Below are 16,862 nucleotides of genomic sequence, written 5' to 3'. Positions count from 1 at the left end.
CGTTTTTCTCTGTAATTTGGAGCACAGAAGAAATTCCTAAGGATTGGACAAAAAGTACTTTCGTCAAAATATTCAAAAAAGGCGACGCTGCAAAGTGCTAAAACTGGAGGGGTATCAGCCTTGTATCTATACCAAGCATACGATCGGCCACTATACTCCTTAACAGAACCCAACCAGCATTGAACGAACATCTCCAAGAGGAGCAGCATGGATTTTGGCCAAACCAATCATGCACTGATCTTGTATTTACTCTTAGAATGCTGCTAGAAGAAGCAAATGAATGGTTCAGTAAGCTTTACTTGGTCTTAATAGACTTCAAGAAAGCTTTTACTCAGTAGATTGCCAAACACTTAGGAAGGTTCTCCAATAGTACAGTATTCCTGATAAGCTCAGTCAAATCATTGAAGCCTTCTACAAAGAAACAGAATGCTTTGTGAAGACAAGTGACAGGAGTACCCATTACTTTTGTATCATGACAGGGTGAAACAAGGCTGTGTGCTATCACCACTGCTATTTATTATTTATCATTGTATTGTTTATATTCTCTGGACCTGCAATAGACATGGGATCCAGTTGGATAATAAGAGACTCGGAGATGTTGATTTTGCTGACAATATCAGCCTCCCAGAGTCCTGCAAACAGGGATGCTGCTGAACAAGTCAACCAAGTCAGGGATGCTGCTGAACATTTTGGCCTTAAGATAAATACCAACAAAATAAAAAGTTTGTCAAACACTGGATCTCCACTCAACTTACAATGCAATAACCAGACAACAGAGCAAGTCATAGAATTCAAGTACTTAGGAAGTACCATCCACAATTCAGGATCGTGTCAGCAAGAAGTCATGATAAGAATTGACCAGACTAATGCATCTTTCAGGAAACTGTCTAAAATTAAGTGCATCCACAAGTACTCTCTCTGACTCAAGCCTAGGCTGTTCAACAGCAGCATTCTCTTGGTGCTTTGCCATGGTTCTGAAACATGGCACATACATCAAATACTTGAAAAGAAACTCCTTGCATTCAAAAACATGTGCTTAAGGCACATTCTAAATATCCACTAGTCCCAAAAAGTAACAAATGACACTATACAACAGAAGACATCTCAGTCACTGGTAACCAAAGTGATCAAATATAGGAAGTGGAGATACCTCAGTCATGTGATCCGCACGTCTGAAACTTGACTACCAAAGTTCATCCTTCAGTGGCAGCCACGTGGTACCAGAAGAAAAGAACACTCCACAAATCCCCTACAATGCACCTACCGGGCTGACCTCACAAACCTCAATGCCTCAATCCAAATTCATTTAATTCAAAAACAAGACATAGCTCTCGTGGGCAAAGCCCAAATATGATGTCTCTTAGTCATAATTAGCAAAATAAAGTTGTCTGATAAAACTTCATCAGGGTAAATAAACTAAAGGAAAAAAACACTTGAGATTGAGAATAAAATTGTCTGATAAAACTTCGTCAGGATAAAATAAACTAAACAATAAAAACACTAGAGATCATTGTAATATTTCACAAAGCTTGGCACAAAGCTTTTACTGTAGTGCATGGTGTTAAGGTGGACTGGGGTTAGTTTCGGAGCCTTCTCAGCCACTTCCCTGGGGGGAAGAGATCTTATAGGGACAAATAATAGGGGAAGGAATGATCAGTAGATGGGATGTTGAAGGAGGAAGGAGCCAAATCTTTGGCATAATTTTCCTCAGCGGGAAGAAAGGGATTCAAGTTTAAATTCCTTGAGGTAAAAGGAGTAAGCTAGAGGGGATCCGCCATAAATGATTTGCAGTGATCTCTTCTGAACTCGTTCTATTTTATCAATTTCATCCTGGGTAAGGGCAAAGTGCCAAACCGGACAAGCATATTCAACTAAGGGGCGGATGAAAGTGTGAAATAATAGTTTCAGCTTGTCCTTAGGAACTCGAAATTTTTTCAATGTTTTTAGCATTTGGATTGCGCCGTTAGCTTTTTTTACAGTTGCCTTTGTATTCTCCCGCCATGAGAGGTCAGAAGAAATCACCGCACCAAGTAAAGTTATTTTATGGCTTATTAGCTCGGAAGCAATAGTAGGTTCGAAAGACGATTGAATATTCTGAAGGAAAGAAAATGTTGTGACCAAGCATTTGTCTTTATTCACAACCATGTTTAGTTAAGCCGCCTCTGAGGTAACTTGATCAATGAAACCAGCAGCATTGCTCTTCAAATCCTTAGATACGATTTCCGTTAAGGACAAGTCGTCAACGTATTTCCATCTGTCCTCCAGCTCAGCAGCAATTTCATTTATCATGAGGAGGAAGCCCAGCGGCCAATCACAGTTCCTTGTGGAATTCCACAAAAAACTGGCAGAGAAGTGGAAAATTGGTCTTTATACTTCACAGTTTGCTCTCTATTTGTTAAGAAGCTCTTGATGATTTTAATGATAAAGCTGGGTATATTTTTTTTCCGCCATTTTTTCTAAGTGGATTTTGTGATCAACAAGGTCAAATGCTTTTCTGAAATCAATAGCAATTAAATTTATCCATTTTCCAGGTTCATCCAGGTGTTATAAAATAAAATCAATTAAATTAACGAGGTAATGAACTGTTGAAAACTTAGGGATGTTACCAAATTGCTTTCGATCAGTTACTTTCAAAAGATATTTTTTCAGCCATGCGGCAACAAAGCTTTTGTATATTCTGCTAAAAACTGACGTAACTGTGATCGGCCGGACACCAAAAAAATCATTAGCTGCTCCTTTCTTTGGAATGGGAGTAATAAACCCTTTCTTCAATTTCTTTGGAAAATATCCTGTTTTTGTTATATTATTGAAAATTATCTGAAGGGGAAATGATAATTCTTTAGCAAATGCTTTAATGATCCAACCTGAATGGGAAGTCTGGGCGCCATAGTGATGAGAGATGACTGGCAACTCTTCTTGGATACCCTATGCGCCTCTGGAGGCACAGGAGGATCTAAAGTCTGAAGAGCTGGGCTTATGGAAAAAACAGCTTATGATATTCTGCACTCCTGCACAGAACTATTTGTGCATAATGCACAACATAATTACACGTGATTACTGGGCAATACTACTTAGCAGCTAAAATTGCATTTCTTATTTTATTGCAAATCTTATTTTATTTATATGTGTGCTTTACTGAAATAAGCTCTTGGATATAGGGCCAAAATATTCATTAAATGTCTAAACAAATTTCAGTGTCTTAGATAAACTTGTTATTGTTTATTCTTTATAAGCAAGTAGTCCTTAACACCCTCTTGCCTAATTTTTTTTAATCTGAATTTTGGTAAATTAGGAGTTTGGCTTTTAGCAAACAAACTCTTCTGGGTAAAGTTGCAAAATAGAAACAGCTCTCTAGAAGAAGAAAAACAGAGGCCAATTTTATGCTCTTTTTTACAATTAAAGCTGTTGACACGCCCACTCTTAAGATGGTCCTATATATAGGCTTAGGATATATAGGCAATCCAACTAAAGAAAACTGAAATGATCAAATTCTTACTTTATAATATGTAGCATATCTTGTTTCCTTTTATTATTACTTGCATAGAAATGGTCTAGAATGATGGCTCTCTAGAAGGAGACTCATTAAAACAAAAAGAGAGACATTTTTAGATTACTAGTCTTATGTTCATTTTCATGGTTTTGTTTGTGCCTTCAAGATACAACTGGAACTGCCCATCATCTGTGTCTCATTAATAGTGATTAATTTATTTGTATATAAAAAAGAGTTTTGCTAGGATGCTGATACTGCTTGTCATACCCAACCAACTTGCATACTCTATCAGAAATTGATGTTGTGCAACAGTGTCTACTCTAAACTACAGAAGAATGATCCCCTTGATCATACCTATCTGTGGTCATTGTTACCAGGTGGGCTTAAGTTGCATCTATCCTAGCACACTCTTAGTCAGAAGGAGTGTCATTGGGCTGTAAACATAGTCACAATCCTGCTCTTTTATATTTTGTGTAAAATGTTTTAACTGCCATGTCAACAATGGAGTCAAACAGATCCAACATTGGACCTTATTTCACTCCAAAGTGCAAATTAAGGTGACTCCAGTGGTTACATACAATTTAGATATATATAGGCTATTTGCATATTGAGAGGAGGGGGTAGAGTTCATTTCTGGGTATACCCTTTTCTCTTATTTTAGATATGGCTTATATACCTGTGTTAGTGTCAATCTTTTAAAAACCAGTATACCCATAAATTGAATTAAATTTGGCTCCAAAGTGTGAATTAAGGTAATTAAGGTAATACATCTCCATCTCCCTTCTAGAGACCTCATATGGCCCTAGGTTATAATAATAGCTAGCCAAAAAGTGTCGTATTATTACTTGTCAACCAGAAACTAGTCAACCAGCTTGTTTCAATGGTGAATTTGATTGCAAACAGAGGTTTCTCACTACGTTTACGATTTTAAACTTTAGTTTATTGGGGTTTAGGGGGAAAAAAGGTACCTAGGTTATGCTTCATTCCCACCCCCTAATGTGCAAATATATAGCTGAAATTTGTTTCAATACTACTATATTTTCATCCAATTTTGTTTTATTTCAATAGCATTAACCAAACTTCACTTCTTGCGTGGGTTACAGATAATAGAACAGTACCATGTTTCCTTGTTTTTTCCTATTCTTATATTTTTGAATCAGTTTTCACTATTTATTATGAGTTTTTGCCTAGGTCTACATGAAATATTTAAAGAGGGGCTGGGGATAAATTGTTTAAACATGACAAAAAAATGCAAACCAAAATTGTCTCTCTATTTGTTCTGGTATGTCAATTTTAAAAAGCTGATATTCTAGATTTTTACTGGTATAAATTTGGGACTAGTAGTAATCATAAAGAGGCACGTTAAGCAAACAATTCTTACTTTACAAAATGTATAATGATCCTAGTTAATATATTATCCAAGGGAAGAACCTTTATCCTCACTTCTTTCCTCTTTTTTCCAACTTAAAAAAAAATAGGAAAAAGCCATGCTTCCAACATAATGTTTTGTATATTTTAAAATTTGTGTTACAAATTTTTTTATAGTTGGTATTCACTCCAGATATTCTTAGTTTTGTTTCTTAAATATGGTTCTAAGAAATTCATGAATTGGGGGTATATACTCTGTTAATATATAGGTTCAAAGAAATTAATGAATTTCTTAGAATCACATTTTAAAAAAATAAAAAATAAAACTGAGAACAGCTGGGAAGAATGCCATCTATAAAAAAAAATATAGCACAGATTTCAAAACATACTAAACATTTTGTCAGAAATAGGGCTTTCTTCTATTTTTATTTAAGTTGGAAACAGAAGGAAAAAATAGGAAAGAAGTGAGGATAAAGGTTCTCCCCTTGGATAAAATGTTACCTGGGATCATTATACACATTATAAAGTAAGAAGAGTTTTCTTTACATGTCTCCTACTGGTCCCAAATTTATACCATAAATCAATGAGAAAATGACAAACAAATAACCTATATTAGGGACTCCACTCTTTGACTACTGGAAAAAAATACTTTATAAGCTTATATAAAATGGACTATCCAATCTCCTTATCAGAGGGAATGCTATAGCATTGCCTATAGTAAAGGCCATACAGATCCAATGTTTTATAATTAATATTTTTTTTTTTTTTTCAGAGGCACTTCATATGGAAGAGGTCGTTGTAGAAACTTCAAGGGTGGCTCATTCGAATGGAAATCGAGGGTTCTAGTGCCCTTTTTAAGGGTCAAAAGTGATTGGACGGCAACTAGCCCCCCCCCCACGCCCATCATTCCCCCACACATCCAATCAAAATTTTGAGATATCCATTTTGTTCAGCATAGTTCATTTACATATAGAAATTATGTTATTGAGGAGGACACTCCCCCAGAGCCTTCACAGCAAGGGTTGTAAGTTATGCCCTGGAGGCATATAAGGTTTTTATAGAAGGCTTTGTTGCATAAACTTCAAAAAAGACTCATTCGATTGGAAATTCAAAGAGCTAATGCCCTTTTTAATAGTCGAAACTGATTAGAGGGCAACTCACCCTCCTCTCATGCCCACATTTTCCCCAAATACATCCAATCAAAATTTTGATATAGCCATTTCATTCAACGCAGTTTTAAGTTCTGTAAATTAAGTCTTTGAGAATGACAACCCCCCCCCCCAAAGCCCTCAGGGCAAGGCTTGTAAGTTATGCCCTGGGGTCATGTAAGGTTTTGTATAGACAGTGTTGTCATAGAAACTTCAGAAAGAGCTCATTTAATTGGAAATTTAAATGGCTAGTTCCTTTTTTAATAGTCAAAAGTGATTCTAAGGCAACTGACCATTTCCCCAACACCCTCCACCTACCATTTCCCCAAACACATCCAATCAAAATTTTGACATAGCTATTATGTTCAACATACTTGAAAGTTCTGGAAATAATATATTAGAGCAGGACACTCCCCCCACAGTCTTCGGGGACAAGGGTTATAAATTATGCCCTGGGGGCATATATGGTTCATATGGAAGGAATGCTCATATAAACTTCAGAGAGGGCTCATTTGCTTGGAAATTGAAAGGTCTAGTTCACTTTTTAAGCATAAAAAAATATTGGAGGGTAGCCAGCTTCGCCCCCCCCCCAAACCTCTTTTTCCCAAATGCATCCAATAAAAATTTCAAGATAGTTATTTTGTGAAAAATAGTTCAAATTTAATATAAAAAAATTCAGGGGTCAACACAACCCCCCAGGGCCGGGGGCAGGCGGTGTATGTTATGCCCTGGGGGCATATATGGGTCTTATGTAAGGGATGCTCATATTAACTTCAAAGAGGGCTCATTTGATTGGAAATTGAAAGTTCTAGTTTAATTTTTAAGAGTCAAAAGAGATTGGAGGGCACCTAGCCCTCCCCCTCTACACCATTTTTTCATCAAACCCATCCGATAAGAACTTTGAGATAGATTTTTTTATAAATAGTTCAAAGACCATATAACAAAAATTCCGGGGTCGACACAGCCCCCCAGGGCCTGAGGGCAGGTGTTGTAAGTAATGGCCTGGAGGAATATATGGTTCTTATTGAATGGACGCTTGTAAAAACTTCAGAGATGGCTCATTCAATTGGAAAGTGAAAGTTCTAGTTCAGTTTTTTAGAGTCAAAATAGATTGGAGGGAAACTAGACCCCCCCACTCCCCTTTTTCCCCAAATGCATCCTATAAAAATTTTGAGATAGCCACTAAGTTAAAAATTCCTCAGATGTCAGATAACAAAACTCGGGGGTCCTCACACCCCCCCCGGGTCCCGGGGCAGGCGTTGTAAGTTGTGCCCTGGGGTATATATGGCTCATATGAGAGGGATGCTCGTATAAACTTCAGAGAGGGCTCATTTGATTGGAAATTGAAAGTTCGAGCTCAATTTTTAATAGTCAAAAGAGATGCAAGAGCAGTTAGCCCCCCCCCCCATGCCTTCTTTTTCCAAACCCATCTGATGAATATTTGAGATAGATATTTTGTTAGAAATAGTGCAAAGGTCGGATAAGAAAAAATCTGGCGTCAATACAACCCCCCAGGGGAACGCGTTCTAAGTTATGCCCTAAGGGCATGTATGGTTCTTATGAAAGCGATTCTTGTATAAACTTCATAGAGGGCTTATTTGATTGGAAATTGAAAGTTCTAGTTTCCTTTTTAAGAATCAAGAGAGTTAAGGGCAATTAGCCCCCCACACTCTTTTTCCCCAAACCCATCTGCTAAAAATTTGGAGATAGCCAGTTTTTTTGAAATTGTTAAAAAATTAGATAACAAAAACTTCCCCAAGGGCCCTGGGGATAGGCGTTGTAAGTGTTGTCCTGGGGGCGTATATGGTTCTTATGAAAGGCAAGCTTGTATAAACTTCAGGGGGGGCTCATTTGATTGGAAATTGAAAGTTCTAGTTCAATTTTTAAGAGTCAAAAGATGTCTGAGGGCAACTACCCCCCCCCCCCCCACGCACACACACCCTTTTTCCCCAAGCCCATCCAATAAAATTTTTATAATAGCCATTTCATTAAAAATAGTTCAAAAGTCAGATAAGAAAAATTACTTTGTTGATGGAACCTGCCAGGGCCCAGAGGCATGCATTATGAGTAATGCTCTAGGGGTATATATAGTTCTTATGGAAGGAATGCTTGTATAAACTTTAAAGAGGGCTCATTAATTGAAAGTTCTTGTTCACTTTTTAAGAGTCAAAAGAGATTGAAGGGCAACTAGTCCCCTACCCTCCTCTATGCCCTAAATGTATCAGATAAAAATTTTGAGATAGACATTTTGTTAAAAATAGTTCAGAGTTCTAATAACAAAAACTCAAGTGTCAACACAGCCCCCCAGGGCCCGGGGTAGGCGTTGTAAGTTATGCCCTGGAGGCATATATGGTTGTTCTGGAAGGGATATTTGTATAAACCTCCTAGAGGACTCATTTGATTGGAAATTGAAAGTTGCAGGGCCCTTTTTAAGAGTAAAAAGTGATTGCAGGGCAACCAGCCTTCCCCCACACTCCATTTATTTTTTTCCTAGAGGCACTTCATATAGAAGAGGTTGTTGTATAAACTTCAAAGTTTATAAGTTATCAAAGGCTCATTTGATTGGAAATCGAGAGCTCTAGTGCCCTTTTTAAGAGTCAAAAGTGATAAGAGGGCAATTGCCTCCCCAACCCTTTTCCCCCAAATACATGTGATAAAAAATTTGAGGTAGACATTTTGTTAAAAATAGTTCAAAGGTCAGTTAAGAAAAACCCCTATGTCAACAAAACCTCTCCCAGGGCCCAAGGAAGACATTGTAAGTATTTCTCTGGGGGCATATATGGTTCTTATGGAAGGTATGCTTGTATAAACTTTGGAGGGCTGAAATAATTGGAAATTGAAAGTTCTCGTTCACTTTTTAAGAGTCAAAAGAGATCTGAGGGCAACTAGTCACCCTCTCCATGCCCTATTTTCCTCAAACCCATCTGATAAGAACTTTGAGAGAGCCATTTTTTCAAATAGTTCAAAGGTCAGATAACAAAAACTCAGGTGTCAACACATTCCCCCCGTGCTCAGGGAGCAGGCATTGTAAGCTATGTCCTGGGGCTGTATGTGGTTCTTTTGAAAAAGATGTTCATATAAACTTCAGAGAGGGTTCATTTGAACGGAAATTAAAAGTTGTAGTTCATTTTCTGAGAGTGAAAAAATATTGGAGGGCAGCTAGCCCCTCCTGCCTTCCACGGCTTTGGGTGTTTCAGATGGATAAATCCATCCGATAAAAATTTGAGGTGACAATTTTTTTAAAAAATAGTTCAAACATCAGATATTAGAACACCAGGGTAGACACAACCCCCCAGGGCCCAGGGACAGGCGTTGTAAGTTATGCTCTGGGTATATATATGGTTCTTATAGAAGGGATACTTGTATAAACTACATAGAGGGCTCATTTGATTGAAAATAGAAATTTCTAGTTCAATTCTAAAGAGTCAAAAGAGACCAAACTTTAATTAATCCCCACAAGCCCTTTTTCCCCAAACCCATCTGATAAAAACTTTGAGATAGCTATTTTGTTAAAAATAATTCAAACATCAGATAATAAAAACTCCAAGGTTGACACAAACACATTTTTTCACTTTGATATTATTACTTTGATACCAGTTTTGATACTTTGATGAACATTTGTTTTTTTTTAGTTTGATTTTGAAATAAGGAATTTTTAACACTATTAACTTTTTGCATCCAAAAACGAACAAAAATTAATTAAAATCTTTCTGAAAATAATTTTTTCAAAGAAAAGTAAAGGCCATTTTAAACTTAAGCTCAGCAGATACAAATACCTTTGAAAATTCAAACTCAAAACAACCAGAAATTACTATTAGAGAATAAAGGAAACTCAAAACGAACAGAAATTAAATAAACAATCATAGCAAAACATACAACAAGTAATAATATAAATGAACAAATAGATCTTAAAGCAAGTAATGCTTAGATTGAATATGAAAATCAAGCTTAAAACGAAAAAAAAATTTCCTATTGAAGTATAAATGAAATTTAAAACAAACAGAAATTAAATAAACAATCAATGCAAACAAACATACAATATATATTAATGTAAATTAATAAATAAATCTTAAAAGGAGTGAAACTTAAATTGAATATGCAAATCAAGCTTGAAATGAACATAATCACTACAAACAAGAGTTTGGATATGACCCCCTTCTCTCACTGTAAAAGTCTAAAACCTACTGCTTCATTGGCACTTTAATGATAACTATTTGCGTCTTGAACAGCCTTGGAAAGTATAAACAACATCAAATTGAATTTTTGATGTATAGTGATATTAATTATTGAAAGATCCATCTTTGAAAAATTCATTTTGAAAGAGATCCATCAGTTCAAAAATTTATTTCACTTTAATTGTATTTCTATTTTCAATACTGTAAGAACTGAAAAAGAAAATATTTGCAATATAATTCGTTTTCATTTAAGCACCAATGACACAGTGGGCTTTTGGTTTTTATTTACAGTTAGGAAAGGAGGCAGTATCCAAACACTTGTTTGTAGTGAAACTATATTCATCTTTAACAACTTTAAAAAGAGCTAATGAATTAAACTGAATATTTGATGAATAATGATATTAATTGTTGAAAGCTCATCAGTTCAAATTGTTACTATAATTTTAATGGTTATTTCAATATTAAGTACAAAAGAAAATATTTGTGATAAAATTGGTTTTCAGGAAAGCGCCAAAGATTACAGTGAGAGAAGGAGGTCATACCCAAACTCTTGTTTGTAGTGATTTTTTTTTGTTTCAATTTAAGTTTCACCCGTTTTAAGATTTATCTATTAATTTACATTAATATCTATTGTATTTTTGTTTGCATTGATTGTTTATTTAATTTCTGTTTGTTTTAAGTTTCGTTTATACTTCAATAGGAAAATATCTTTGTTTTGTTTTAAGCTTGATTATATTCAATGTAAGCATTATTTGCTTTAAGATCTATTTGTTCATTCATATTATTACTTGTTGTATGTTTTTGCTATGATTGTTTATTTAATTTCTTTTCGTTTTGGATTTCATTTATTATCAAATAGTAATTTCTGGTCATTTTGAGTTTGAATTGTAAAAGTTATTTGTATCTGCTGATCTTAAGTTTAATATGGCCTCTGCTTTTCTTTGACAAACTTATTTTTTGGAATGTGTTTTTTAATTAATAATCAAAACATTTTAGTCATCTAGTTGGAAAATTTGACCCACCTGTATAGGAGAAATCCATATTTGCAAACTAGTTGATAATAAGTATCGCCCCAGCAAAAATTTTCCTTTCCCAACTAGTTGACTAATAACTTCTCCCTGGCAAAACTTGATTTTTTCCAGCTAGTTGGCTAATAACTTCTCCCCAGCAAAACTTAATTTTGCTAACTAGACGGAAACAAACATTGCCCCAGAAAACAATTCATTTTCCAACTAGTTGACTAGTAACTTCTCCAAATCAAAACTTAATTTTGCCAAGTAGCTGGAAACAAACATTGCCCCTGAAAAGAATTCATTTTTTGACTAGTAACTTCTCCCCTTGCAGGAAGTTCCTGTTTCCTTTACATCTTTCTTTATGACATCCTTTCACCCCAGACAAGGACAGACTGCTTTCCTTTTAGCCCTAGACAGTTGGCCAAAAAGGTAATTCTTTGGCAATTTGTCATCTTTCATCAGCAGAATGTGCTGTAGCCATCTCAACCTTTTGTTCATTGTAGCCCTAGAAAGCAGGATTGAACCACATTTTTTGTATAGCCTACTGTTTGAAATATGGCCAGTCAGATGGATACTCAGAACAATCTGTAGGCAATTTCTATGGAATACATCTAGCAAATTGTCATCCACTTTTTGGAATTTTCTTTTAGGTTTGTATATATTGATGGGATCATCAGGGAGGGAGGGTTGCTTTGTTGTCAGGATAACAACTAGTATATTGAAAAAGATCATGAAATAAGAACATTGTTATTTTTATTTTATCAGCCTAGCCTACCATGTTTTTTGACAAGTGCTGCTAAACTGAAATTTCACCATTATTTGGAAATTTGACTAATTTACCCTTCTATTCATAGAGATTTGTGCACTCAGAGTTTCAAGTAGCCAAGCCTATAATAAATAGGCCAGGGTGAAAGCCTATTGAGAAAGGGGATTCTACCCTTTGACTATTGGAAAAATTACTTTATAAGCTTATATAGAATGTTACTATACAATCTCCTTCTAACATCATTTTTATACAATCCTTAAAGGGGCTTATCCCAGATTTCCCTCCCAATCACTTGGACTATTTGTCTTGGATTTTTCTACAATTAGCCATGTCTTGATGCCTACTGCAAAATACTTAATTTTCATTGCATGTGTTGCTGGAAACAAACATTGTCCAAGAAAAAAAATTCATTTTCCAACTAGTTGGCTAGTAACTCCTCCCCATCAAAACTTTATTTTTCCAACTAGTTGACTAATAACTTCTCCCCAGCAACACCTGATTTTGGCAACTAGCTGGAAACAAACATTGCCCTAGAAAACAATTCATTTTCCAACTAGTTGAATAATAACTTCTCCCCGGCAAAACTTGATTTTTCCAACTATTTGACTGATAAATTCTCCCCAACATCACTTAAATTTGCCTACTAATTGACAATAAATGTTGCCCCAGTAAAACTTTTCATTTTCCAACAAGTTGACCAATAACTTCTCCCCAGCAAAACTTAATTTTTCCAACTAGTTGACTAATAAATTCTCCCCAGCAACACTTACTTTTGCCAACTAGCTGGAAACAAACATTGCCCCAGAAAACAATTCATTTTCAAACTAGTAGTTTCCCCCCTCCCAGGAAGTTCCCATTTCCTTGAAATCTTTCTTTATGACATCTTCTCACCCCATGCAAGGACAACTTGCTTTCCTTTTAGCCCTAGACTGTTGGACAAAAAGGAAAGTCTTTGGCAATTTGTCATCCTTCCTCTTCAGAATGTGCCCTAGTCATCTCAAACTTTCTTTCATTATAGCCCTAGAAAGCGGGATTGAACATCATTCCTTGTACAACCTACTGTTTGAAATATGGTCAGTTAACTGGGTACCTAAAAAAATCTGTAGGCCATTTCTATAGAAAACATCTAGCAAATTGTCATCCACTTTTTGGAATTTTCTTTTAGTTTTGTATATATTGATGGGATCATCAGGGAGAGAAAGTTGCTTTGTTGTAGGATAACAACTACTATATTGAAAAAGAGCATGAAATAAGAACATTGTTATTTTTACTTTATTAGTCTATCATGTTTTTTAAGAAGTACTGCTAAACTGAAATTTTACCATTATTTGGAATTTGACTAATTTACCCTTTTATTTAGTGCTGTTTGCACTCATAATTTCAAGTAGCCCAGCCTATAATAAATAGGCCAGGGTGAAAGCCTATTGAAAAAATAAAGTTTTGTTGAGGAGAGGTTACTAGTCAACTAGTTGAAAAATGAATTGTTTTCTGCAGCAATGTTTGTTTCCAGCTAGTTGGCAAATTTAAGTGTTGCTGGGGAGAAGTTATTAGTCAACTGGTAGGAAAATAAAAGCTTTGCTGGGAAAATGGTTCTTGTCAACTAGTTGGCAAATATAGATTTCTCCTATAGGAATGGGCAAAATTTTCCAACTAGATGGCAAAAATACTTTAACTATAAGGAGATTGGATAGTTCCATTTAGTATAAGGTTATAAACTATTTTCTTTCAATAGTCAAAGAGTGAATATCCCCTATATTATTAGGGCTAGCCTATATATGCATCTATCATGGGTGTGAGTGTTGAAAATTGCACAAAATAAGGAATCTACTAGCATCATTATTATTTTATGTTAGCTTTAAATATAGACTAAGGCTATGTAGGGGGGAGGTGAGGATGAATTGTCACAAATATGGTAAATATTTACCAAATCATATTATTGAGTTACAACTAAAGTGAATATACCACTCAATGCCTTTTTTTATGCTCCTTAAAAATGTAATAATCATTTTTGTCAAGTGAAAATGACCAATTGAATATTGTCAATATCCATGGATACTCAAACTCTCAAATTATTTAGGCCTATTCTGATAAGATTTTTGAAGATGCTAAACTTCAGCTGGGGGAGGGGACAAACCTTGGTCTGGGGGTCACTTGTATCTGACCTGGAACACTAAATACACAGGATTATACTTTAAAAGCACAGAAAATTGTCTGACATAGGCTAACCAAACAATGCATACCCTATGAAATTAAAATTTACCATATGTTATATTAAACTATTAACAGTTGTTGCTTTTTTTACATGTTTACAAGCCTTAAATTTAAACCTTCGTTACGTACAGTGCTGCCAAATAAAATTTTATAATCTATGGAAAATACCAGCACTGTGAAATTCATCAAAAACCCGTGATAACTTCATCAATCATTATATTAATACTAAACACTATTACAAACATAAAGAAAAATTATTTGGCCCAAGAAGCTTGGCTTGTTGTGGGCCATACAACACAATAATAAAGCACTAAAAGAACCATAAATATTACCCTAAATCAAACAATATATATGAAATAAAGATTATAGAGAATGAACTCTAGCATACAGTGAAAAAAAAAAATCATTATAATAATAACAATACATAAGGGAAAAACACAAAAAGGAGAAACACAACTAGTGTTTCTCCCTTTTGTGTTTTTCCCTTATGTATCGTTATTATTGTAATGATTTTTTTTTTTACTTCATTACTTCATCAATCATAAATCATCAATCATTATATTATATATTAATACTAAACACTATTACAAACGTAAAGAAAAATTATTTGGCCCAAGAAGCTTGGCTTGTTGTGGGCCATTGTATAATAAAGCACTAAAAGAACCATAAATATTACCCTAAATCAAACAATATATATGAAATAAAGATTATAGAGAGTAAACACTAGTATACATTAAAAAAAAATCATGATAATAATAACGATACATAAGGGAAAAACACAAAAAGGAGAAACGCCAGGAAAAGAGAAAACACGGAAAATAAACGAAACGGAGAGAGAAATTACTAAACTGGAAAGACGCGACGAAAAACTGCCTTTGCAGACAGAAATAACGGGACATCCGGTGGGATTGAATTCCATAATTGAATTGATTTATAAACAGGAGACCTCTGGGATGCTGTAGATGAACGTTTGGGTAAAACAAGTCTACGAGAAGAACTACGTAAAAAAGTAGAGTACCTACCTGAGCCTGTCCATGAAAAAAATTGCTGCAGAGGCGGTGGAAGTGTACCTAGAAAAGCAGAATGTGCTAAATAAAGATTACTTTTACCCACAATACTATCCAGCAGAGCTATTTCAGTATCATTATAAAGATCAGAGGAAGGGTGAAGCCGAGGGAGAAGAAAACTAGCCTTCACTACCCTATTTTGGGCTCTTTGAAATGAGCAGAGAAGAGATTTATTAGTATTACCCCAGACAGAGCAGCAATAAGAAAGGGAAGAAAAAATAAAAGCATAATAAAGAGAAAGCATAACATCTGGGGGAAGAAATGAAATAACCCAGTGCAACATTGAAGACTGGCGGAGGATGAGGGAACGGGTGTGAGTTATATGGGTTTAAAAAAAAGAAAACAGTCAAGATACACACCAACAAATTTCACCATAGCAGCTTTCGGTATAATATCATTCCCATAAGTCAGGATGATTGGCTCCTTTACGTCTCTCATACGATAAGGGGTCCTGAAGTGTACAATAGCACTATTTTGGTTGTTGAGAATCATACCATTTGACCAGCACTAATCTTTTACTTTATCAAGATTATCTTGAGCTAGGGAAGTGGCAGATGGCAGGTCCACTGCAGCAATGAAAAAGTTACTGTCATCAGCAAAAACAATAGGGTGCACAAGGGGATAAAGACCATCAAGAAGATCGTTAATGTAAATTAAAAACAAAAGTGGTCCAAGCACAGAGCCTTGTGGGACACCCTTCAATATAGGCAAAGTAGTGGAAAAATTACCATTATCCGAAAAATACTGAGATCTTCCTGACAGATAAGACCTTCACCATTCTATTGGGACTCCATGTACTTCACATAAAGATAGCTTAGACAAAAGAACAGAGTGGTCAACCATATCAAAGGCCTTCGAAAAGTCAAGAAATAGACCCAAAACACACAAGCCCTTGTCGAGATTAACATGCACAAACTCTGTTGCATCTGGAAGTGCATATAAGGTGGAGAAAGTGGGAAAAAAACCCTACTGATGGTTAGTTATGAGAGAATTTCCTGCAGTCGTATTAGTACTACATACAAATGAAGAGAGTGTACGATACACTGCCCTTTCAACAACCTTAGAGATGAAAGAAAGAAGAAAAATGGGTCTATAATTTGAAATTAGAGATGATTCACCTTTTTCATGCAAAGGTAAAACATTAGCAACTTTGAATAAATGAGGGAAAACACCAGAAGAAAGAGAGAGCCTAGTTATGTGTGAGATGGGGTTAGAAACAAACTGACCAATTTTTTAAAGAACATTATTACTCAAACCAAAACCATCAACTTAATGGCTACTTGAACTGGGAAATAATACTTTAAATTTCAATATCACTGCATGCGGAAAGGAAAAATTACTTTTTTGCTATGGGAAAACTACTTACTCTAATCCTGGGTTGAATGGGAACCGAAGTAAGAGTGGTGAAATACGACTTGAAGGCGTTTGCTGAAGAATTTTTATCCACAATAGATCCATCTGCATTCCTGTAATGACATGGGGGGGGGACTGTTTGAGTTTCTTGTAAGAAATAGCTTCATTAACTACAGTCCAAACCTTTCGCAAGTTCTCCTTACACTCATCAATTCGACGCGAAAAATAGAGCTTTTTGGCTGCAAGTACTGACGAAGTAAGTACATTTTTA

At 35.4% G+C, this 16,862-nt stretch overlaps 1 protein-coding gene across 1 annotated transcript in view; it reads right to left on the bottom strand.

Moving 5' to 3' along the window:
• LOC148943323 (uncharacterized) overlaps positions 1–14,285 on the bottom strand; it is a 102,809-nt gene extending 88,524 nt beyond the window's left edge. The window contains exon 1 of the mRNA XM_089101100.1: positions 14,221–14,285. Coding sequence (XP_088957226.1) covers positions 14,221–14,223 — 3 coding nt within the window. The 5' untranslated portion in view covers positions 14,224–14,285. The remainder of the gene's footprint in view (positions 1–14,220) is intronic.
• Between the last annotated feature and the right edge of the window lie 2,577 nt (positions 14,286–16,862).

The sequence above is a fragment of the Artemia sp. Qi Xiang Cuo genome, chromosome 15 (assembly GCF_049724085.1).
Source record: "Artemia sp. Qi Xiang Cuo chromosome 15, ASM4972408v1, whole genome shotgun sequence".
Taxonomy (NCBI): domain Eukaryota; kingdom Metazoa; phylum Arthropoda; class Branchiopoda; order Anostraca; family Artemiidae; genus Artemia; species Artemia sp. Qi Xiang Cuo.
Note: the sequence above shows the minus strand (reverse complement) of the source record. Positions and strands in the feature narration are given on the sequence as shown.